Source organism: Lipotes vexillifer, unplaced genomic scaffold (genome assembly GCF_000442215.2).
Source record: "Lipotes vexillifer unplaced genomic scaffold, Lipotes_vexillifer_v1.1 scaffold712, whole genome shotgun sequence".
NCBI lineage: Eukaryota > Metazoa > Chordata > Mammalia > Artiodactyla > Lipotidae > Lipotes > Lipotes vexillifer.
Genome location: NW_006775660.1, coordinates 1016386 through 1040256, shown reverse-complemented (window position 1 = coordinate 1040256; position 23871 = coordinate 1016386). Strand labels below are relative to the sequence as shown.

General features: G+C 38.4%; 1 protein-coding gene across 1 annotated transcript in view; it reads left to right on the top strand.

Annotated features, from left to right (window-relative positions):
- MAGI2 (membrane associated guanylate kinase, WW and PDZ domain containing 2) overlaps positions 1 to 23871 on the top strand; it is a 353905-nt gene that overhangs the window by 93673 nt on the left and 236361 nt on the right. Inside the window, exon 4 of the mRNA XM_007450095.1 lies at positions 18435 to 19073. Coding sequence (XP_007450157.1) covers positions 18435 to 19073 — 639 coding nt within the window. The remainder of the gene's footprint in view (positions 1 to 18434; positions 19074 to 23871) is intronic.

Here is a 23871-nt window from a genome sequence, read left to right as displayed (position 1 = left end):
GAACTTGCTTCTCCCACCTCAGAAGCACAGACCTGACACCTGGCCGGAGCACCAAGACCCTGTCAGCCACACGGCTTGCTCTCGCGATGCCACGAGCTGGGCGGGTCGTGCAGGCTGCACGTGCGCATGCGCGGGCCGGTCCGTGAGGGCGGCTGTGCCTAGATTTACTTTTAAAAAGCAAGAAATTTTCATTGTGTCTGACTCTGTCATTACCTATATTTGATTGGAATGCAAAATGTATTGTAACCCTTGAACAAGCAAATTAACATATAAACGTGGATCTGTTTTCATGTATATTCATGTAGATATATATTCTCTAGTGGTAGTGGAGGAGAGGATAATTTAAAATCTTTGATGATGATTCTCTGGTAACATGTTGCAGTCGACTTCAGTATGGTATAATAATTGTAACATTGGGAACCACAGGAGATACGATTGTTTTCTCTGTGCCATTTCTCTGTTGTATCTGAGAATAGAATAATCTCCCATTGTGCGCAGGGAAGTTGTTGCTTATCTTCCTGAAACTCCTAGACTAGCAACATTATTCATCCCCAAAAGCATCAATGTACGATGTTGAGCATGGAGAGGGTAGTGGCAAAGTATGTGCCCTGAGGAGGAAGTTCTCGGTGTCTGATATTATAAGGTATCATATGATCTCCCTTTATCTGCACATAAATCAAAGACATAATAATTATCTTTCTCTAGCTTCCAAAATTTCAGTGCAGCCAAGACAAAATTTTTTCTTTCCCTTTGCCATGTGTTTTGTGGGATTTTTAATTGGCAGTATTTGGTGTATTTGGCCCAATGAGCAGACTGATTTCTTGATACTTGTACAAAGTATTGCTCTTTCAGAAACTGAAGTTGGAAATAAAAGTGGCCAAGTTTGAATGATCAAAGTCTGTCAGTGAAGAGTCACATCTGCCAAGCCTGTTTCCCTCTTAACAAGTTAGAAGGGCTCTCATCAAACCTTGGACCAGTGTGTATGCAATACTCAAGACACATTTTTTTTTAACATCTTTATTGGCATATAATTGCTATACAATAGTGTGTTAGTTTCTGCCTTACAACAAAGTGAATCAGCTGTACATATACACATATCCCCATATCTGCTCCCTCTTGCATCTCCCTCCCACCCTCCCTATCCCACCCCTCTAGGTGGTCACAGAGCACCTAGCTGATCTCCCTGTGCTATGTGGCTGCTTCCCACTAGCTATCTATTTTATGTTTGGTAGTGTATATATGTCCATGCCACCCTCTCACTTCATCCCAGCTTACCCTTCCCCCTCCCTGTGTCCTCAAGTCCATTCTCTACATCTGTGAACAGACACAATTTTAGCACAGCACATTTGTTCTTTCTGCCAGCCATTTAATGAAACTCAGCGACTTAAGGCTGCACCAGTTCAGAAATCCATATGGAAGAAATATCCTGGCAGCGTTCATTTCAGCAAGGCAGCAGGGGCTCTGTAATTTTTCACACAAAGGGGGTGAAGGAGTAGATCAACATAACCTGATATGTTATACTACCAGTTAAGGATTGTTGATTGGCTAGCAGTGGAAGCACTAGCTAGAACACTTTCCAGAAATACCACATAGGGTGACAGCCATCCAAGGTTGAGAGCTTCCTTCGCCAACGAGCCCCAACAATAGACATCCCCCCATCCCTAGTCTGGATACTCAAGACCAGCACCCAGCTCACGTTGAAGCAAATAGTATATATTTTTCAAAAGCAATTCAAGGAAACAACTTCACAAAATGTTATCTGGAGCCTTGAAAAAGAGAGGGGTTCCCCCCCCCCTTTTCTATATCGATTTCACGTTATCAGAAACTAGGGCTTCCCTGGTGGCGCAGTCGTTGAGAGTCCGCCTGCCGATGCAGGGGACCCGGGTTCGTGCCCCGTTCCGGGAGGATCCCATTTGCCGCAGAGCGGCTGGGCCCATGAGCCATGGCCGCTGAGCCTGCGCATCCGGAGCCTGTGCTCCGCAACAGGAGAGGCCACAACAGTGAGAGGCCCGCATACAGCAAAAACAAAAACACTGCTTCTGCCTGTCTCAAAAGTGCATGTAGATTGTCGATCAGGTAGCAACACACACACAGAGTTACACACACTTTCACACATTTGGCAGGAGGCTGCTGTCTGAAATGAAGTGAATACTCCAGTCCTTTTCATCTCTCTCGTTCTCTGTCTCCTTGTTATTCATTATTCTTGCTCAATCAGAATGACTGGCAACTGACAGTTTCAGGTAGAGTAGAATAAACTGTTGGAAAGCATATCCATGACCAGTTTCCAGCTCCACCCCAGCCAGCTGTCCCCCATCATTTCAGAGGAGGTTTTATGGCCCACTCCATACACTGTTGGAGTTACTTCAGAAGATGGCACTGGGTCATGCCACATTGGCCCGGAAGAGGCATTTATGCAAAAAAGAATCATTCTTCTTCAGGAATACAGGTAATGCCTTTTGAAAATCAACATGCACATTACTTACTGTCCATGTAAAATGATGAGTCTTTCCCATAAGGTACTTTTGTAGCTCAGGTTTTCATGTGGAGTTGTATGGGGTTGAGCAGATTTCTGTGATGCATCTGCCCACATGTGTGTCCATACACACAGTAAAACTCTAGAATACATTCTTGTCTTGCTCTCATAAACTTTCATGTCCTGCCAGGGTTTTAAGATATTTTTAATTCTTTTGTTTTTATTTTCTTCTAGTGGAGTCGTAAGATCTCTTTATTTTTTTTTTAGCATCTTTATTGGAGTATAATTGCTTTACAATGGTGTATTCGTTTCTGCTTTATAACAAAGTGAATCAGCTATACATATACATATATCCCCATATCCCATCCCTCTTGCCTCTCCCTCCTAACCTACCTATCCCACCCCTCTAGGTGGTCACAAAGCACTGAGCTGATCTCCCTGTGCTATGCAGCTGCTTCCCACTAGCTATCTATTTTACATTTGGTAGTGTATATATATCCATGCCACTCTCTCACTTCGTCCCAGCTTACCCTTCCCCCTCCCCGTGTCCTCAAGTCCATTCTCTACATCTGCATCTTTATTCCTGTCCTGCCCCTAAGTTCCTCAGAACCATTTTTTTTTTTTAGATTCTATATATATGTGTTAGCATACGGTATTTGTTTTTCATTTTCTGACTGACTTCACCCTGTACAACAGTGTCTATGTCCATCCATCTCACTACAAATAACTGAATTTCGTTTCTTTTTATGACTGAGTAATATTCCATTGTATATAAGTGCCACATCTTCTTTATTCATTCATCTGTCTCTGGACACTTAGGTTACTTCCATGTCCTGGCTGTTGTAAATAGAGCTACAATGAACATTGTGGTACATGACTCTTTTTTTTCCGTTTATTTTTTTAAAATTTTAATGTCTTGCATTTAAATTTTCATTTCTCTGCTAGATTTACATAAAGCATTAATTAATTACTCAATTACTTAATTTATAAATGGTAACTATTTTAGACTGTATTCTGTTACTGGTATGTAAAAATGCAACTGCCTTTGTTTCTTTTTTTTTTATGTCTGGCATTCTTATAAACTCTCTAATTCTAATATTTCTGTAACTTAAGAATTTTTTTAAATATCTTTATTGGAGTAAAATTGCTTTGAGTCTTTTTGAATTATGGTTTTCTCAGGATATATGCCCAGTAGTGGGATTGCTGGGTCGTATGGTAGTTCTATTTTTAGTTTTTTAAGTAACCTCCATACTGTTCTCCATAGTGGCTGTATGAATTTACATTGCCACCAACAGTGCAAGAGGGTTCCCTTTTCTCCACACCCTCTCCAGCATTTATTGTTTGTAGATTTTTTTGATGATGGCCATTCTGACCCGTGTGAGGTGATACTTCACTGTAGTTTTCATTTGCATTTCTCTAATGATTAGTGAGGTTGAGATCCTTTCATGTGTTTGTTGGCAATCTGTATATCTTCTTTGGAGAAATGTTGATTTAGGTCTTCTGCCCATTTTTGGATTTGGTTGTTTGTTTTTTTGATATAGAGCTGCATGAGCTGCTTGTAAATTTTGGAGGTAAATCCTATATCAGTTGCTTCATTTGCAAATATTTTCTTCCATTCTGAGTGTTGTGTTTTCGTCTTATTTATTTATGGTTTCCTTTGCTGTGCAAAAGCTTTTAAGTTGCATTAGGTCCCATTTGTTTATTTTTGTTTTTATTTCCATTTCTCTAGGAGGTGGGTCAAAAAGGATCTTGCTGTGATTTATGTCATGGAGGGTTCTGCCTATGTGTTCCTCTAAGAGTTTTATAGTGCCTGGTCTTACATTTAGATCTTTAATCCATTTTGAGTTTATTTTTGTGTATGGTGATAGTGAGTGTTCTAATTTCATTCTTTTACATGTAGCTGTCCAGTCTTTCCAGCACCACTTATTGAAGAGACTATCTTTTCTCCATTGTATATTCTTGCCTCCATTATCAAATATAAGGTAATAATATGTGTGTGGGTTTAACTCTGGGCTTTCTCTCCTGTTCCATTGATCTATATTTCTGTTTTTGTGCCAGTACCATACTGTCTTGATTACTGTAGCTTTGTAGTGTAGTCTGAAGTCAGGGATCCTGATTCCTCCAGCTCTATTTTTCTTTCACAAGATTGCTTTGGCTACTTGGGGTCTTTTGTGTTTCCATACAGATTGTGAAATTTTTGTTCTAGTTCTGTGAAAAATGCCATTGGTAGTTTCATAGGGATTGCATTGAATCTGTGGATTGGTTTGGGTAGTATAGTCATTTTCACAATGTTGATTCTTCCAATCCAAGAACATGGTATATCTCTCTATCTGTTTGTATCATCTTTAATTTCTTTCATCAGTGTCTTATAGTTTTCTGCATACAGGTCTTTTGTCTCCTTGGGTAGGTTTATTCCTAGCTATTTTATTCTTTTTCTTGCAGTGGTAAATGGGAGTGTTTCCTTAATTTCTCTTTCAGATTTTTCATCATTAATGTATAGGCATGCGAGAGATTTCTGTGCATTAATTTCGTATCCTGCTACTTTACCAAATGCATTGATTAGCTCTAGTAGTTTTCTGGTAGCATCTTTAGGATTCTCTATGTATAATATCATGTCATCTGCAAACAGTGAAAGCTTTACTTCTTCTTTTCTGACTTGGATGCCTTTTATTTCTTTTTCTTCTCTGATTGCTGTGGCTAAAACTTCCAAAACTATGTTGAATAGTAGTAGTAAGAGTGGGCAACCTTGTCTTCTTCCTGATCTAGTGGAAATGGTTTCAGTTCTTCACTATTGAAAATGATGTTGGCTGTCAGTTTGTCATATATGGCCTTTATTATGTTGAGGTAATTTCCCTCCAAGCCTACTTTCTGGAGGGTTTTTATCATAAATGGGTGTTGAATTTTGTCCAAAGCTTTTTCTGCATCTATTAAGATGATCATATGGTTTTTCTCCTTCAACTTGTGAATCTGCTTTATCACACTGATTGATTTGCATATATTGAATAATCCTTGATTCCTGTATGAAACCCCACTTGATCATGGTGTATGATCCTTTAAATGTGCTGTTGGATTCTGTTTGCTAGTATTTTGTTGAGGATTTTGCTTCTATGTTCAACAGTGATATTGGTCTGTAGTTTTCTATTTTTGTGACATCTTTGTCTGGTTTGGGTATCAGGGTGATGGTGGCCTCGTAGAATGAGTTTGTGAGTGTTCCTCCCTCTGCTATGTTTTGGAAGAGTTTGAGAATTATAGGTGTTAGCTCTTCTCTAAGTGTTTGATAGAATTCTCCAGTGAAGCCATCTGGTCCTGGGCTTTGTTTACTAGAAGATTTTTAATCACAGTTTAAATTTCAGTGCTTGTGATTAGTCTGTTTATATTTTCTATTTCTTCCTGGTTCAGTCTCGGACAGTTGTGCTTTTCTAAGAACCTTTCCGTTTCTTCCACGTTGTCCATTTTATTGGCATATAGTTGCTTGTAGCAATCTCTCATAATCCCTGTATTTCTGCAGTATCAGTTGTTACTTCTCCTTTTTCATTTCTAATCTGTTGATTTGAGTCTTCTCCCTTTTTTTCTTGATCATTCTGGCTAATGGTTTATCACTTTTGTTTATCTTTTCAAAGAACCAGCTTTTAGTTTTATTGCTCTTTGCTATCGTTTCCTTCATTTCTTTTTCATTTATTTCTGCTCTGATCTTTATGATTTCTTTCCTTCTGCTAACACTGAGGTTTTTTTGTTCTTCTTTCTCTAATTGCTTTAGGTGTGAGGCTAGGTTGTTTATTTGAGATGTTTCTTGTTTCTTGAGGTAGGGTTGTATTGCTATAAACTTTGCTCTTAGAACTGCTTTTGCTGCATCCCATAGGTTTTGGGTCGTCGTGTTTTCATTGTCATTTGTTTCTAGGAACTTTTTGATTTCTCCTTCATTTTCTTCAGTGATCACTTGGTTATTTATTAGTGTGTTGCTTAGACTCCATGAGTTTATATTTTTTACAGTTTTTCCTGTAACTGATATCTCATCTCCTAACTTTGTGCTCAGAAAAGATACTTAATACGATTTCAATTTTCTTAAACTTACCAAGGCTTGAATTGTGACCCAAGACATAATCTATCCTGGAGAATGTTCCATGAGCACTTGAGAAGAAAGTGTATTCTGTTGTGTTTGGATGGAATGTCCTATAAGTATCAGTTACCTCCCTCTTGTTTAATGTATCATTTAAAGCTTGTTTTTCATTATTTATTTTTATTTTGGATGATCTGTCCACTGGTGAAAGTGACATGTTAAAGTCCCCTACTGTGATTGTGTTACTGTCGATTTCCCCTTTCATGGCTGTTAGCATTTGCCTTGTGTATTGAGGTGCTCCTCTGTTGGGTGCATAAATATTTACAATTGTTATATCTTCTTCTTGGATTGATCCTTTGGTCATTATGTAGTGTCCTTCTTTGTCTCATGTAATAGTCTTTATTTTAAAGTCGATTTTGTCTGATATGAGAATTTGTAGTCCAGCTTTCTTTTGATTTCCATTGTCATGGAATATCTTTTTCCATTCTCTCACTTTTAGTCTGTATGTGTCCCTAGGTCTGAAGTGGGTCTCTTGTAGACAGCATATGTATACGGGTCTTGTTTTTTTATCCATTCAGCCAGTCCATGTCTTTTTGTGCGAGCATTTAATCCACTTACATTTAAGGTAATTATCCACATTTAGGTTCCTATTACCATTTTCTTAATTGTTTGGGGTTTGTTATTGTCAGTCTTCTCCTTCTCTTGTGTTCCCTGCCTAGAGAAGTTCCTTTAGCATTTGTTTTAAAGCTGGTTTGTTGGTGCTGAATTCTCTTAGCCTTTGCTTGTCTGTAAATGTTTTAATTTCTCCGTTGAATCTGAATGAGATACTTGCTGGGCAGAGTAATCTTTGCTGTCGGTTTTTCCCCTTCATCACTTTAAATATGTCCTGGCACTCCTTTCTGGCTTGCAGAGTTTCTGCTGAAAGATCAGCTGTTAACCTTATGGGCATTCCCTTGTATGTTATTTGTTGTTTTTCTCTTGCTGTTTTTAATATTTTTTCTTTGTAGTTAATTTTTGATAGTTTGATTAATATGTGTCTTGGTGTGTTTGTCCTTGGATTTACCCTGTATGGGACTCTTTGTTCTTCCTGTCTGTGATTGCCTCTTTCCTTTCCCATGTTAGGGATGTTTTCAACTATAATCTCCTCAAATATTTTCTCAGTCCCTTTTTTTTCTCTTCTTCTTCTGGGACCCCTATAATTTGAATGTTGGTGTGTTTAATGTTATCCCAGAGTTCTGTGAGACTGTTCTCAATTATTTTCATTCTTTTTTCTTTATTCTGCTCTGAGGTAGTTGTTTCCACTATTTTATCTTTCAGGTCACTGATCCATTTTTCTGCCTCAGTTATTCTGCTATTGATTCCTTCTCGAGAAGTCTTAATTTTATTTATTGTGCTGTTCATCATTGTTTGCTCTTTAGTCCTTCTAGTTCCGTGTTAAATGTTTCTTGTATTTTCTCCATTCTACTTCCAAGATTTTGGATCATCTTTACCATCATTACTCTGAATTCTTTTTCAGTTAGACTATTTCCTCTTCATTTGTTTCGTCTGGTGGCTTTTTACCTTGCTACTTCATCTGTTGTGTGTTTCTCTGTCTTCTCATTTTGCTTAACTTACTGTGTTTGGGGTCTCCTTTTCTCAGGCTGCAGGTTTATAGTTCCCATTGTTTTTGGTGTCTGCCCCAGTGGGTAAGGTTGGTTCACTGGGTTTGTAGGCCTCCTGTTGGAGGGTACTAGTGCCTGTGTTCTGGTGGATGAGTCTGGGTCTTGTCTTTCTGGAGGGCAGTACCACATCTGGTGGTGTGTTTTGGGGTGTCTGTGACGTTCTTCTGATTTTAGGCAGCCTCTCTGCTAATAGGTGGATTTCTGTTCCTTTCTTGCTAGTTGTTTGGCATAGGGTGTCCAGTAGCTTGCTGGTCTTTGAGTGGAGCTGGGTCTTAGCATTGAGATGGAGATCTCTGGTAGAGCTTTTGCCATTTGATATTACTTGGGACCAAGGAGGTCTCTGGTGGACCAAAGGTATCTTTAGATACAGGAACATATTTTCATTTTATAGGGTCCCTCTGATAATATATTTGTCTCTTTTTCTTGTGTTTGTTTAAAAGTCATTGCATTCTTTTAGGAAAATAGATTCACTGAACATTTTATGATATTGAATTCCTAAAGTAAGGAAGCTCTTTAGAAAGCCTCTGCTCTTTGGAGTTTTGCAAAGAAAAAAATAAACAAAAACAGTCTTTTGTACTTTCTTTTTGTGGCTTTACTTATATTTTTTTTTTTTTTTTTTTTACTTATAGTTTTAATCTGAAGTGTTGTTTCATCTCTGCCAGATCAGCAAATAATCAGTGTCTTTAGATTCTTTTAGAATGTATTTCTTTCTTCCTCCTTTCTAACAAAGTAAAATGCAAGTATTTAAATATGTCTTACCACTCAGTACCAAACACAAAAGAAATGTAAATATATCGTCAGTCTAATTCACATCTGCCAGAGAGTAATTGTCGGATGCATGCTGATTAAACATAATTTTTTTTTAACCAAGCTTTTAATAAGGCATCTGCACCAGGTCACACAGATGAAATTATAAAATATGATTAAGAAGGCTTTCATTCTTTTGAGAAACACAGGGCCATGCCAATATCTTGGTATCCTTTTGCCTATAGATAAGAGTGTTAGAATCACTGGCTATTTGTCAAAAATCAAGGAACCTTGGGGTAAGCCCCCGAAGGCCTGTCACTTATCTGTTTAACAGCACCAGTGAAATTTCCCAGTGCCTTATATGAGTGCAGTAGAAGGGCTTTCCACATTCTCATCAGATATAGGAACTTTTAAAGCTGCACCTTTGAAACTACCTTTCTGATTTTCCATGCATGAAAAGAAACTAGACCAAGAAAAGTTAAATTTCTTGCCCCAAATCACATAGCTATTGATATAATTTATATTATAGCTTATGATGGTTACAGAGTTCTGTGGGTTACAGTGCCCTGTCACCTTTCTGCTTCAGCATCCTCAAAGCCTTCTTCCAAACAGCTTATTTTGGAGCACTGCAGAAAGTGGACTGGGATATTACAATGGATTCCCCATTTTGCAATTATTTGCTTCACTGCTTCCCTCTATTAACTTGAGTAATCAAAAGAATATTGCAGTTCTCTCAATTTTCATATTCAGGAATTAAGGATATTTTTACCCAGCATGTCAATTGGTATGATTAGAGGGACACAAAAGTGTCCCCAAGTCAAAATATGTCCTGATCTGTTTGAAATTCTTAACATTTGTGTTAAAGCTTGGGTTCAATTCCTAAATCTTACCTAATTACCAAGGTTCAGTTCTCCTAGGCTCAGTTTCCACATGTATAAAATACAGGTAACAATGGTAATAACTTCAAATGGATTTTTGAAGGAACAGGTAAAATAGAATTTGTTAAATGCCAGATAAATATTAAATATATTAAAATGGTAGCCACTATGGTCAGAGAAACTCTAGGTGAGGTTAATGTGGTTAGAAAGGTAGAATAATTAAGATGTCAGGAAGAGTAACACACAGGAAGAGGTCACTAACTCTCAACAATAAATGGTGGTCAGAAAGATGATCCAAAAAGTGAAGTTGGTCTCACAGGGTAACTAGGAGTTTGTTAGTGGAGACAAAGCATGCGAAGAGTGAGAGGATGGAAAGATGTAGCATGTGTAGGACACAGCTCTGAGCTTGGCCCAGCTAAAGTACAGAGTAGGTTGGAAAGAGGCAAGAGATGGTGAAAATGTAGACTGAGAGCCTTATATGCTGAGCTAGAGAACTTGGACTCTATTCTCTTTTTATGAGCAGACACTGAAAGATATTAAGTAGAAAGGACATCAGAGAGTATGGTATGAAAAATGAGTTGATAGAGAGGCAGGTGGAAGGCAGTGCCCAGTGCTTTAAAGTCCCTGAAACTAATGCCTGTGACCTGCAGAATAGTAACACTCTCCTGGTTCCTGAGACGATCCTGAGCAGAGGAGGGGGCTTATTAACAATTCCATGTAATCCTAGTCAATATGGGGTGAGATTAGGTAACCCCATAATCCCACAGACTCATTGAGTCATTCCATATGCTAGGCTTCCCTCTCTTCCTTCCCTAATCTTTCCTGCTATGACATCAGGAAGACCAGCTAAGGGACTGTTCCAGGAGTTCATACAATGGGTAAGTTCCCAACCCAGGGTGGTGGAACAATTGCAGACATAGCTAAGAGGTAGAGTCCAAGGACCTTAGTGTTAGAATTTCAGAGTGAAGAACATGTCTTAGAAATCATCTGGTTCAATCTTCTCTATTTATGCTATGGTGCCTGACTCATGGTAGTAAATCTTTGCTGAATAAATTAGTAAACAAATGAGGGATAAGACCCAGAGACTGACACCACTAATTATTGGCATACCTGGCATAAACTTTCTGCCATAAACGTAAACCTTCTGACTCCTAAATCAGTGCTCTCTCCATTATGCCACACTTGGTTTTATAATGTAAAAATAAAGAAAGAAAGAAAGAAAGAGGATTAAAACATCTTATTTTAGTGCTACAGATCAATTCAACTCATTTTCATTCACAGTGTCATTTATAATGCAGCACATAAGAATTAACAAACTAAAATTCTCCTGATGAAGGCTTTTGTCCTGCCTCCTATACCTTCCATAACCTAAGTATTTGCTTTTGCATTTCTGCAAAATTTGTTGGTGTCTGCAGTAATGCTCTTTGCAAGACAGATGTTTAAAGTCAATAGAATGATGGTAAGTTCCAGAACCTCCAAGATGGAATCTTCTCCAATTGATGGCTGTTTTTATAACTTGCACTCTGAAGAGGCCATTTGGGAATTTTAGAAACTGCTTTAAATTATTCCAAAAGACTGATGCTTCCACTTTTATGAGAATGGAAATTGAGGAAATAGTGATTTTTAGCAAAAAGAAATTAGATTTAGGCATAAGGAAAAACTTTGGGGCAATAAGAAGCATTGAACCCTGTAACAAATTCATCAGGGAAACTGAGAAAGCAAGGCAAAAGCCCATGTATCTGGGGGATACTTATCATCAGACCTTTCTCACTTTGTGACATAGTTGAGAAAATGCCAAGACCCTCACGTGTGGATGTTCTACGTTCCATCCACGCCCCCCCCGCACCGACAGCCCCTGCCAACCCATCCTCTGTCTTTCTGATCCCTCCACCCTAACCACATTGTACTTCTATTCCAGAAGGGAATGAGGAATCTGAGGATACTTTCATGAGGCACTAGTCTTCCTTGTTGGGAAACAGTGTATTCAGCTACAAGGATGAACATTATCTGTCCTCTCAGATTTCTGCAAGCAAACTGCCAAATAATTTAATAAAATTCAGCAGTTTCTTTTTTAAAAACTGAACTACTTATTCTTTCTCCTTCTTAGGATATTCTTGCTTTCCACTCTTTATCAGTCATTTGTTAAAAATTTTTAATATGTATATTTATATATGTACTATCATGATAGCTGAGCATCTTCACAGACATCTCTTTCCTATAAGGTAGATAGAACAGCTGTTGTTAGCCCATTTTATAGATGATGAAACTGGTGAATGACTTTCTCAAAGAACAACCCAAGGAGACCCAGCTTTAATTTTATTTGTCTATCTGACATACCACAGTGCTTCACTTTGGGAAATACATTTTATCAAGAACAGTTATTTTCAATTTAATTGAAGTGGTGAGTGGCACATGCCCAAAAGTACATGTCAAAATTTACTATGTTTTGGGGGGTTATAGAATAGAGGGAAAATGAATATTCAATATTATAATTAAATCACCTGTTATAATAAAATCGTATATTGTTATTATAAAAAACACTAACACAAGCTTCAGAAAGAAGAAAGGGCAGTCAAATTGTATTAGCTGGAGAGGAAACTCAAAAAATAGTAATTTTTCAATGTAAAATACATGTAGTTGGTGGGATGGGAGTAGTCAGTGAGATTCTTTTTTTTCTTTTAACAAAAATCTATATGACTTGGCAAAAACAAGTTAGAAACACAGCAGTGAATTTAGCTGTGAAATCCAATCCAGTTTTTCTTTTCCTAAGTCTTTCTATCCTTTATTTAATGAGAATTTATCCTAAATACCTAAAAAGTTCTCAGCATAGTAATGATACTCTATATTTTTACGGAAGAAACTTGGAACAGGTGGAAACTCTCACAAAGGAGTAAAGTTTGAGGTGAGTCTGTAGTCACAAACATGAGACAGGAGAAATCTGTGTAGGAATAATGGAAGGTATCTTTGAAGAGGTCAGGAAAGAAATGAATTATCTGGAATGAAGTTATACATAGAAAAGACGTGCACTTGAGGGTAGAGGAACAGCAGGATTCAAATAAAAAGGCAAGTTATCAAGTTATGAATTAGGAACAGTAAAGATACCAGCTTCCCAAGAAAGGTAACTTATTGGGGGGGGGGTGGTGAGGACAAAAACAAGTTGGAAAGGCTAGTGGTAAGGAGTGTTAAGCGGTAGGTCTGAAGATTGAGTAGTTTGAAGTTCGTAGAGGACACAGTAGGATCAGAATGGGGTGTGAAGTGAACTCTTCTAGTCTGGTCCAAGGTGGTGCGTAAGGAAGGTAGACAGCAGGTGGTAAGTGAGAGCAGCTGAAAAGGAAGATTGTATAGCCACAGTGACTCAAAGAAGGTGGGAGCAGAGGAAAGAGGTATAAAAATAACTCCATTTTAAGCAATCAGTGCTTTACTAAAGAGTGCTCTATTTTATCCAAAATGATGAAGTACCCAAGAGGTATCCAATATTGTATTTTGATCTCCATGGCTAAGAAAGAAACCAATTACCTTAGAACATTTTCTCATACAGGCCAGCAGTTTACACTTCCTGCTTCATCAGCCTCGCTCTCCTTCACTGGCACTTTGAAATCCCATAACTGGGAATCAGGTCATTTCATAATGAAGTGTTGGGGACACCAAGCTCATCAGTCACACCAAATTTGACCAATAGACCTGAAGGCAATAGCCCTAAAACCATCTGGCCTCAATATGTCCTAAAGTGAATGGCCATATAGGAAACAATGTAACCTTGCAGGCAATCTGGCAATGAAAATGTGTCCTAGGCTCTCAAAAGAAATGCAGCATCTTATTTTTATGGAGAACCTTTCTTTGGTAAAATTAAGTGTTTTCATAAGCATGATCTCATTCTCACAGTAGCCCTGTGAAAGAGGAAATGGAGGAGATATTTTAATTCTCATTTTATAAAAGAATAAATTGAGAGATGGAGACATCAAGTGACTCTTTTTCCATTCTCCCGTTAAGTAGGCCAACAGGGTTAGACCTAGAGCCGTTTTTCCTAACGACGTCCGTTTCTGTGCTCATAAGCCCAGTCTATATCAGGACTTGGCATGGCACCATCAGAAGGCACATACCAGGTGGCTCACATTTTACTTCACAACATGTAAATGACATTCATACAGCATGGTCTATAAATATCCTACCCAATGAATTCTCCCTCTGAATAAGCAAACGTTTGCTTACGTCTCCATCTACGATAGTTTTGGCATAACACAGTGTCTAGGCATCCATTTCCTTTTTTAAAAAAAAAAAATTATTTATTTGTTTTTTTTTTTTAAATTTTTGGCTGCGTTGGGTCTTCGTTGCTGCGCACAGGCTTTCTCTAGTTGCAGCGAGCAGGGGCTACTCTTTGTTGCGGTGCACAGGCTTCTCGTTGTCGTGGCTTCTCTTGTTGCAGAGCGTGGGCTCTAGAGCACAGGCTCAGTAGTTGTGGTGCACGGGCTTAGTTGCTCTGCAGCATGTGGGATCTTCCTGGGCCAGGGATCGAACCCGTGTCCCCTGAATTGGTAGGTGGATTCTTAACCATTGTGCCCCCAGGGAAGTCCCATAATAAACATTTATTAGAAACCATTTAGAAAGTATATACATGGGATTTTGCCACTCCGCGGCATGTGGGATCCTCCCAGACCGGGGCACGAACCCGTGTCCCCTGCATCAGCAGGCGGACTCTCAACCACTGCGCCACCAGGGAAGCCCTGGTAGGTGGATTCTTAACCACTGTACCACCAGGGAAGCCCTAGGCATGCATTTACTTTTAAAGTGAGCAGTTAAGTAGTGTCAAGTTGTTAGATAGTTCTGTCCTGTGATAACTGGCCCCTCATCTGTTAAATTCAGAAACTTTCTGAGTAGCTCCACAAAGGTATTATTGCAGGGTCCTTTATCACTTGCTTGCTTGATGACTTGAAAAATTGCTCTGAGTGGAAAATATCCATAAATTTTAGAAGGCAGTCTTACTAGGAACCACAAATAGTTCTTTTTCTGTTTCTAAATAGCAAGATCACATTAAAACTCACTATAATAGATAATATTAATCACTATAATTCAAATAACTACTCTTTAGACCTGGCAGGGAACTGTGAGAGCTTTTGAACTTAGTTCTTTTTTCCTGTGAATTTCTGGCATAGCAGAAGGAAGAATAAAGCATGCTTGGGGGCTGGGGAGTTTGTTAACTGTGATTAAAGTTAGGGAGAGCTATAGAGGAAAATGACATTTGTTACTTTCCTGCCTTTTACTTGCCCACTCAGGAACTCATATTCATCCTTAATTATGACTGTGGTGGGAATATCTTGGTGGGACTGTCCTGATTTTATAGACGGATATAACCAAGGACAGATAATAATTAGTGAAATAGCAATTATCCTTCGCATAACAATTTACAGCTTACAGACACTTTCACCTGTGTGATCTCATTTGCTATTTCCTGTAGCACACTAAGTTGCTATTATTATTGTTCCTCATTACTTCTGAAGAATCTGAGTCACAGAGGATTTAAGTGCGTTTTGAAAGTCACACAGCTAGTAAGTGATGGAGCTGGGAATCAGTCCAAAGACGTTTGGTTCCCTATTCCATGTAATGTCTACTATACCATGCAGCCTCCCAAACCTACAGAGGATGTTGGATCAAGAATGGAGGTAGGCAGAAGAATAGTCAATGTGTTTAAAAACAGAAGACTAACCTAACAGGAAAAACAGGGAAAGGAGAGGTACTAAAGAGAAAACCCAAATGGTCAATAAACATATGAAAAGATGCTCACCCTTACTAGCAGTGTGGGAAATGCAAATTAAAACCATGATCACACCCATTAGATTATTGAAAATTAAAAGTCTGAGAATGGCAAGCATTGTGTCAGATGGGGAGCAATGAAAATTCTGCTATCCTACCAAGGGCAGTGTAAACCGATTTGACCTATTTTGTCAGCCATTTCCCGTTTCTAACAAAGTTGAAGACACAAGTGGCCTGTGTCCAGCAATTCTACCCCGAGGTAGATACCTCACAAAACCTCTCCCATATGTGCATAAGGGCCATGGAAAGAGGTTCATAGCAGAGTTATCTTTAATAGCCCAAAATTCAGAAGAACCCCAGTGTCCATTAACAAAAGAACGGATAAATATTAATAAATAATGATGTAGTCATCCAACAGATATTATATTGCAATGAAAGTTAATGAACTAGAGGTAAATGTATCAAAAGAGATAAGTATCATAAATACATTTTGAGAGATTACAGAAGATTAATATGTATACCATTTACAAAAGGTTTAAAATATGCAAAAACATATTTTAAGAGATATTATTTAGTGGTTAAACTGTGTAGGGTTTATGTGTACCTAGATATGTCATAAAAATGTAAAGTACATGTGACTAACAAACCTCAAATGCGGGACAATGGTTACCTTTGGAAAGGGCAGTAAAGGAGGGCAAGTGGGAGAGGATGCTACCCAGGGGGCTTCAACTGATATAAGCAATGTTCTAATCGTTAAGCTGGATGGTAGTACACAAGTATTTATAGTCTTTCAACCTTTCAGTGTATAAATATATATATAGTAACTTTAAAAATAGAAGGGGCAAGGAGGAGAAGAAAAAAAGTTTGTCTGGATCAGATACTTCTCTGGGACTCTGGCATGACCTTAACCAGTTAAAAATGATGCCAAAACATTCCCAACTGCCACGGTCTGTTGAGAAGTCACAGTAGCAGAGTGGATGCCCATCCCAATTCAGTCCTGAGTCATGGCCCCCAGACATTAACATTACACCAGCACCCTCTCTTTTTTTTTTTTTTTTTTGCCGTACGCGGGCCTCTCACTGTTGTGGCCTCTCCCGTTGCGGAACACAGGCTCTGGACGCGCAGGCTCAGCGGCCATGGCTCACGGGCCCAGCCCACCAGCACCCTCTCTGGTAGACATAATTGAAGAGTGAAGTTCCACCTGACCAATCACATAGTCTGTGACATTTTCAGGAATGAGACCTAACCTGGATCACCGAAAATGTTATTTTGTTTTGTTTTGTTTTGTTTGTTTGTTTTTGCTTTTCTGTCTATACCTTTAGCCCTTTCAAGCAGTTCTCTAGCATTTGGGAAGAGTGTTAGCTGAGAGTATGTAGTTAAGGGCATTTTACTCAGCAATGTTCTATTCATAGAATTATTTATTTTTAAAGTGTATTTAGTGGAGAAATCATTTTGTATCAGACAACTAAGAGAAGCCAAAAAAGTATTTAACTCTGAAAATTCAACTCTGTTTTTCATTTTTGATGTTTGCAATTTTGATGGGCAATGATGTCTCAGAATGAAGTCCCTAGCCATTTACACTACCCATTTCAGAATTATCCTGATAGACTGATATCTGTTGAATTACTCATTTGACAATCTGTGAAAACATGTCTTTTAATCTCTCATGTACTCTTCAGCGTAGTCAGGCACAATCTCAATTTGCAAGTTCAATTCTCAAATATTATGGTTTTTGAGGGTAAAAATATCAATCCATGATAGAGCAGTGCTCTGAAAATAAAACTGTTATTCATACATAATTGAATTTTTTAAACAATATCTCAAACAAACATGTTTTCCCTGCATTTTTAGAAGGAAATATTGTTTTTCTGGATATATTTTATAATGAATAATTTGCCTTCAGGACATTTTTAATAACATAAAGTTAACTTCTGATCAGTGGGCTTCTGTAACTCTGTGATTAAATTCATTGGGGAGAAAGGACAAATGCCTTTTTTGAAAAGATCTGCAGAAATATCACTTTATCTAAGATGAGAGGATGAGTCTTTGGCAGCTTCCTGTTTGAAAGCCAGGGTCTCACATCCCCTTCCTCCTATTTTAGCAACAATAATATTGATAATGGTCCACGTTTACTGAGCACTCACCATATGTCAGGCATTGTGCCAAGCCCTTTTCCTGCATCATCTCGTTTCACCCTCACAGCAGCTTTACAAATGAGGAACTGTGGCTCAAAGCAGGTAAGTCACTTGCCCAGTCGCACAGATCTGCTAAGTAGTAGAGCCAGGATATGGACCCAGATCCCTGATCCCCAAATCTGTCCTCTTGATCTTTACTTGTGTATACATGGAACCTTTGCAATTACACTTTGCTATAGAGAGATAAAATAAAATGGGCAAAATATCTTCCTCTTCCATGAAAAGGAGAAAAAAGACAGTTGACTCAGACAAGTGAGAGCAAAAAACCCATATACTGGACTTTGTTCTTCATCCAAAACTTATGACCGCCACTTCTCAATAATTTGAAAATTCTATTAACTGAATTGCCCTGAAGATGAAAAAGCATAGAATGTGTGCTTCTTCAAGGTACAAATTCTTCTAACCTTTTCTTTCTGAATATGGAGTTGTTTCTGAACTTCAGGAATAACCAAATAGCATTTTTTTTCAGCATTTAATCACTATATTTGTTGGTAGACCTGTTGTAACCTTGAGTCACCTACAGGGAATTTAAATGCTATTCTAATTGATCTTCTCACTGCTTACTGAGAAACAGAGCACGTCTTTCACTAGTCTCATAAATAATTCCATTTCTCTATGTCAGCGTTAATTGAACTTACCTCATGTTGTCAATCTCTTTCTTTTTTTCCCTTGCAGGTGATGTCATTGTCTATATTAATGAAGTTTGTGTCCTTGGACACACTCATGCAGATGTAGTCAAACTTTTCCAGTCTGTTCCTATTGGTCAGAGTGTCAACTTAGTGTTGTGTCGTGGCTACCCTTTGCCCTTTGATCCTGAAGATCCTGCTAACAGCATGGTGCCACCCCTTGCAATAATGGAGAGGCCACCTCCAGTGATGGTCAATGGAAGACATAACTATGAAACATATTTGGAATACATTTCTCGGACCTCACAGTCGGTTCCAGATATAACAGATCGGCCGCCTCATACTTTGCACTCAATGCCAGCTGATGGTCAGCTAGATAGCACGTATCCACCACCTGTCCATGACGACAATGTATCTATGGCTTCATCTGGGGCCACCCAAGCTGAACTTATGACCTTAACCATTGTGAAAGGTGCCCAGGGCTTTGGCTTCACCATTGCAGACAGTCCTACAGGACAGCGGGTGAAACAAATACTTGACATTCAGGGATGCCCTGGCCTGTGTGAAGGCGACCTCATTGTTGAGATCAACCAGCAGAATGTACAGAACCTGAGCCATACGGAAGTAGTGGATATACTTAAGGACTGTCCCATTGGAAGCGAGACTTCTTTGATTATCCATCGAGGAGGTAAGATAAACACTGGCTCAGCAATCAGTATGCAGGTGAAGCAGTAGAACCTTTACAATAATATCGAAAAAATGGAAGTTTCTCTGGAGTTGAATGAAGTGGCATTTTTTAAATTTTTGTTTTTATTTTGTTAACTTTATTGAGTATAGTTGATTTACAAATGTTGCATTGATTTCTGCTATACAGCAAAGTGATTCAGATATGTGTGTGTGTGTGTGTGTGTGTGTGTGTGTGTGTGTGTATTCTTTTTCACATTCTTTTCCATTATGGTTTATCACAGGATATTGAATATAGTTCCCTGTGCTATACAGTGGGACCTTGTTGTTTTTGCATTCTATATATAGTAGTTTGTGTCTGCTAATCGCAAACTCCCAATCCATCCCTCCCCCACCTCCCCTCCCCCTTGGCAACCACAAGTCTGTGAAATTGTACTTTAAAAAATGAAGGTAAAAGATTAAGTAAGAAAGAAAAACATGAGTCCAGGAAGCTGTACTTTTTAATTTTGAGAATGTATCTTTTCCTTTATATATATTAATATATATTTTAATATATATTAATATATATTATATATTATATATATATAATATATATATTATATTATATTATATATATAATATATATTAATATATATTAATATATTATATATATTTCCTTTATTATATTAAGCACAATAAAAATAGTGTTGTCAGTCTTACAAATATATATTGCTGTGGGGAACTCCCTGGCGGTCCAGTGGTTAGGACTCTGAGCTTTCACTGCTGAGGGTGTCGTTTCAATCCCTGGTTGGGGAACTAAGATCCCGCAGGCCATGCGACACGGCCAAAGGGGGGGAAAAATACATATATATATATATGGCCCTGTATATAAATATATGGCTGTGAACTGAGAGGGTAAAGGTTGAATTCCCGAGTATGAGTGGGTTGTAATCCAAAAGTTCATTAATGTTTCGGTTGTGGAGGCTTCAGACTGGTTTCCATTGACTTAATTAAGAAAGCTGATTTTTCCCAAGGAAGTGATACTCTGAGCTGTGCATAGGTTTGCAGGCTAGCATGTGGAAGCTGGTTCAACTCCTTCCAAGCTCAAGTACAGTCTTGATAATCCCCATAAGGACCAATGGGAGCTGTGTCTCCACAGAAGAATCATTTCAGAGTTGTAAATAGTGTTGCCCAGGACACTTCTTCTGTTACTACAGGGATGCTCCATCAGTCATTACCCATAGGGCTTCCCTGGTGGCGCAGTGGTTGAGAGTCCACCTGCCAATGCAGGGGACACGGGTTCGAGCCCTGGTCTGAGAAGATCCCACATGCCGCGGAGCGGCTGGGCCCGTGAGCCACAACTACTGAGCCTGTGCGTCTGGAGCTTGTGCTCCGCAACAAGAGAGGCCGTGACAGTGAGAGGCCCGTGCACCGCGATGAAGAGTGGCCCCCGCTTGCCACAGCTAGAGAAAGCCCTCGCACAGAAACAAAGACCCAGCACAGCCAAAAATAAATAAATAAATATTAAAAAAAAAAGAAAATAAACTTGTTTAAAATATATATATATATTAAAAAAAATAATAATAATTACCCATAGTGCCTTCTGTGCCCTGGGAAGAAAGCTATACAACAGGCTTGGGGCTGAAGTTCTGGGCTGGGTGTTCCAGGTGAAGTATGGAACTGAGAGCAGTGAGGACTGTGGTAGGAGCTCTGAGCCCTGGAGGTGTTTCTTCCCTTCCACCTGCTCTGTGGGGAAGCGAATGGGGCTAAGCAGAGGCTAGCTCCTTCATTTCTTTTCTACTCTGCTCTTGATTATCAGTGAAACTAGGGAGAGAAAGGAGGGGTCACAAATAGAGAGGATACTTGAAAACAGGGTATAAATGAAAGGGCTCAGGCTAGTCCTGGTTTTCTGCTTACCAATTTGGGGACCTAAGTCACTTAGTCCATGAGCTTCAGATGTCTCATCTGTTATATTGGGATGATAATACTACCTAACCTGATGGAATGTTATTAGTATAATGGGCCGCATAGGTGCTCATTAAATGTCTGTTGAGTGTAGATTAGCACCAAAGCTACATCAGGGATGCGTCAGAAGGAGCAGTACTGAGAGGAACTCGTGCGTAAAGAGCACACGTGTGGCAAACATATGTGATTGTCTATTCAAAGAACTAAAAACAGGGTGAAAGCCCTGTCAGTTTGAAATGCAAGTGAAAGCAGTCAAAGCTGAAAGAAGCACCTTTTATGATGTATTTGGCCCTCTCTGCAGGTGTTTTCCCTTCAAGGAAGTATTTACATTGTTGATTTTTGTGTGAAAATGGACACCAGATACTAGGCATTTATGAGCAACACTATACAAAGTACTGTGTTCCTATCTTAAAAAAAAGAAATTAATATGATAGAAGTCTTAAATGTGACCTTCAAGCATTATTACAAAATAGCACTTGAATCTTGATAATTAAATATTGACAGTGTATTTTAATTTCACCCATTGCTTAAGATTAAAACAAATATCCTTAATTAAATAGCCATATCTTCTTTCCTTTTTTTTTTTTGTGGTACGCGGGCCTCTCACTGTTGTGGCCTCTCCCGTTGTGGAGCACAGGCTCCGGACTCGCAGGCTCAGCAGCCATGGCTCACAGGCCCAGCTGCTCCGCGGCATGTGGGATCCTCCCGGACCCGGGCACGACCCTGTGTCCTCTGCATCGGCAGGCAGACTCTCAACCACTGCACCACCAGGGAAGCCCCTGCCATATCTTCTTAATGTGCAATTGAAAATCAAATCTTTGGAACAGGTTCTTGATATTAAATGGTATAACTGAAAATCACTTTGTAGTATACACTGTATGATTCATAGAAACAAGTTTGGACACTTTTTATATATAATACCTTTTTTAAAGGCATGATGTAGCAGGAAAAAGTATTCTGAAATCGTTTTTTCATATATATATATGTGTGTATTTATATTATTGCCATTTGTACCTTTCCTGAAAACATTTCTGTCTGCCTGCTATCAGCTAGATTACCCTGTTTTTGCTTCTTTTCCGTCCACTGTCTCCCACCCCCATTTAATCCCCAAGTATTCAAAGTTTTTTTTGTTGGTCGTTTGTTTTTATTGAGATATAGTTGATTTACAATATTGTGTTAGTTTCGGGTGTACAGCATAGTGATTCAGTATTTTTGCAGACAGATATAGAAATTGAGTATTCAAAGTTTTGGTTGCATTTTGTTTGTGTTTGGGGACAAGGAATTTGTTTGTATTTTGTGGCCAGTGTAGAATTGCAGAATGTAGTACCCTGTAATACTTAAAGTATTTCTAGTCAAATCCTCTTATGTTTTCCCGGATTCCCACAATTTGTAGTCAGCTCTCCGAAATTAATAGGAACTAACACCATGTTTTTGTGATGAAATTCACCTTGATTATCTTATTATAGGCTACTCATAAGTGCTTATGGCCTCACTCAGATAAGCATAAATCTTCAAGAGCAAATTCATACACCCGGGTCTTTGTGTCTGGATTATGGTTGTTTTAAATTATTTACTAGGATTATTTTATTTATAAAGTGATTATGTCATTTAATTTTTTCAAACAAATAGTGTCAGAAGGTATACAATGAAAAGTAATTATCTCTCCTTTCCCAGGATTCCAGTCCTTTTCCTAGAGGCAAACATTGTTTGTATACACACACTTCTAGAAATTTTGTAGCCTTAACTAGCATGTATATGAATATATGTAGTATGTTTAACATAAATGGAATGATATTATACATACACATCTTGCTCTGAATATCTTGGTTATTAGGGTATGTTTTATTCTTTAAGAAACATCATTGTGGTATTATTTACATACCATAGAATTCACCAATTATAATTATATACTTTAATAAGTTTTGCTAAAATGATATAGTTATGCACCAATCACCATAATCCTTAGAACATCCATCATCCCAATTCCTTTAGCCCTCCGATAATCACTAATATGCTTTCTGGATAGTTTTGCCTTTCTAGAAATTTTTGTAAATGGAATCATACAGTATGTAGTCTTTTACTTAACATAATGCTGTTGAGATCTACCCATGTAGGTGCATGTATGAGTAGTTTGTTTCGTTTTATTTCTGAGTAGTATTCCATCGTATGGGTTCCACATTTTTTTTTTTAATCCGTTTACCAGTGCATGGACATTTGAGTTGTTTCCAGGTTTTGGCAAGTGTTTGTGTGTGCATACATTTTCACTTTTCTTGAGTAGATAGGAGTGGAGTGGTAGGAGTGGAGTGGTACAGTTGGGTTATATGATAAGTGCATATTTAAATTGTTCAGAAGTAGCTAGAATGTTTTCCAAAATGGCTATACCATTTTACATTCCCACTAGCAATGTGTGAGGTTTCCAGTTTCTGCCCATTGTTGCCCATACTTGGTATAGCTAGTCATTTTGATTATTAGCCATGTTAGTGCCTGTATAATGATGCCTGTTTGTGGTTTTAATTTACATTTCTCTAATTTTTTCATGTGTTTACCATGGCATGTATTCATATGTTTATTAGCATTAATTATCTTCTTTGGTGACATGCCTACTCAATATTTTGCCCGTTTGTATATTTATTAAGCTGTTTGTCATCTTCCTATTAAATTGTAAAAGTCCTTTTTACATTCTGATTACAAGTCTTTTAAAAGATAAATGATTTGCAATTATTTTCTCCCAGTCTGTGGCTTCTCTTTTCATTTTCTTAATGCTTCCTTTTGAAGCACAAAAGTTTTTAATTTTGATGAAGTCCAATTTATCAGTATTTTCTTATATGAATCATTCTTTTGTGTTAGATCTAAGAAGT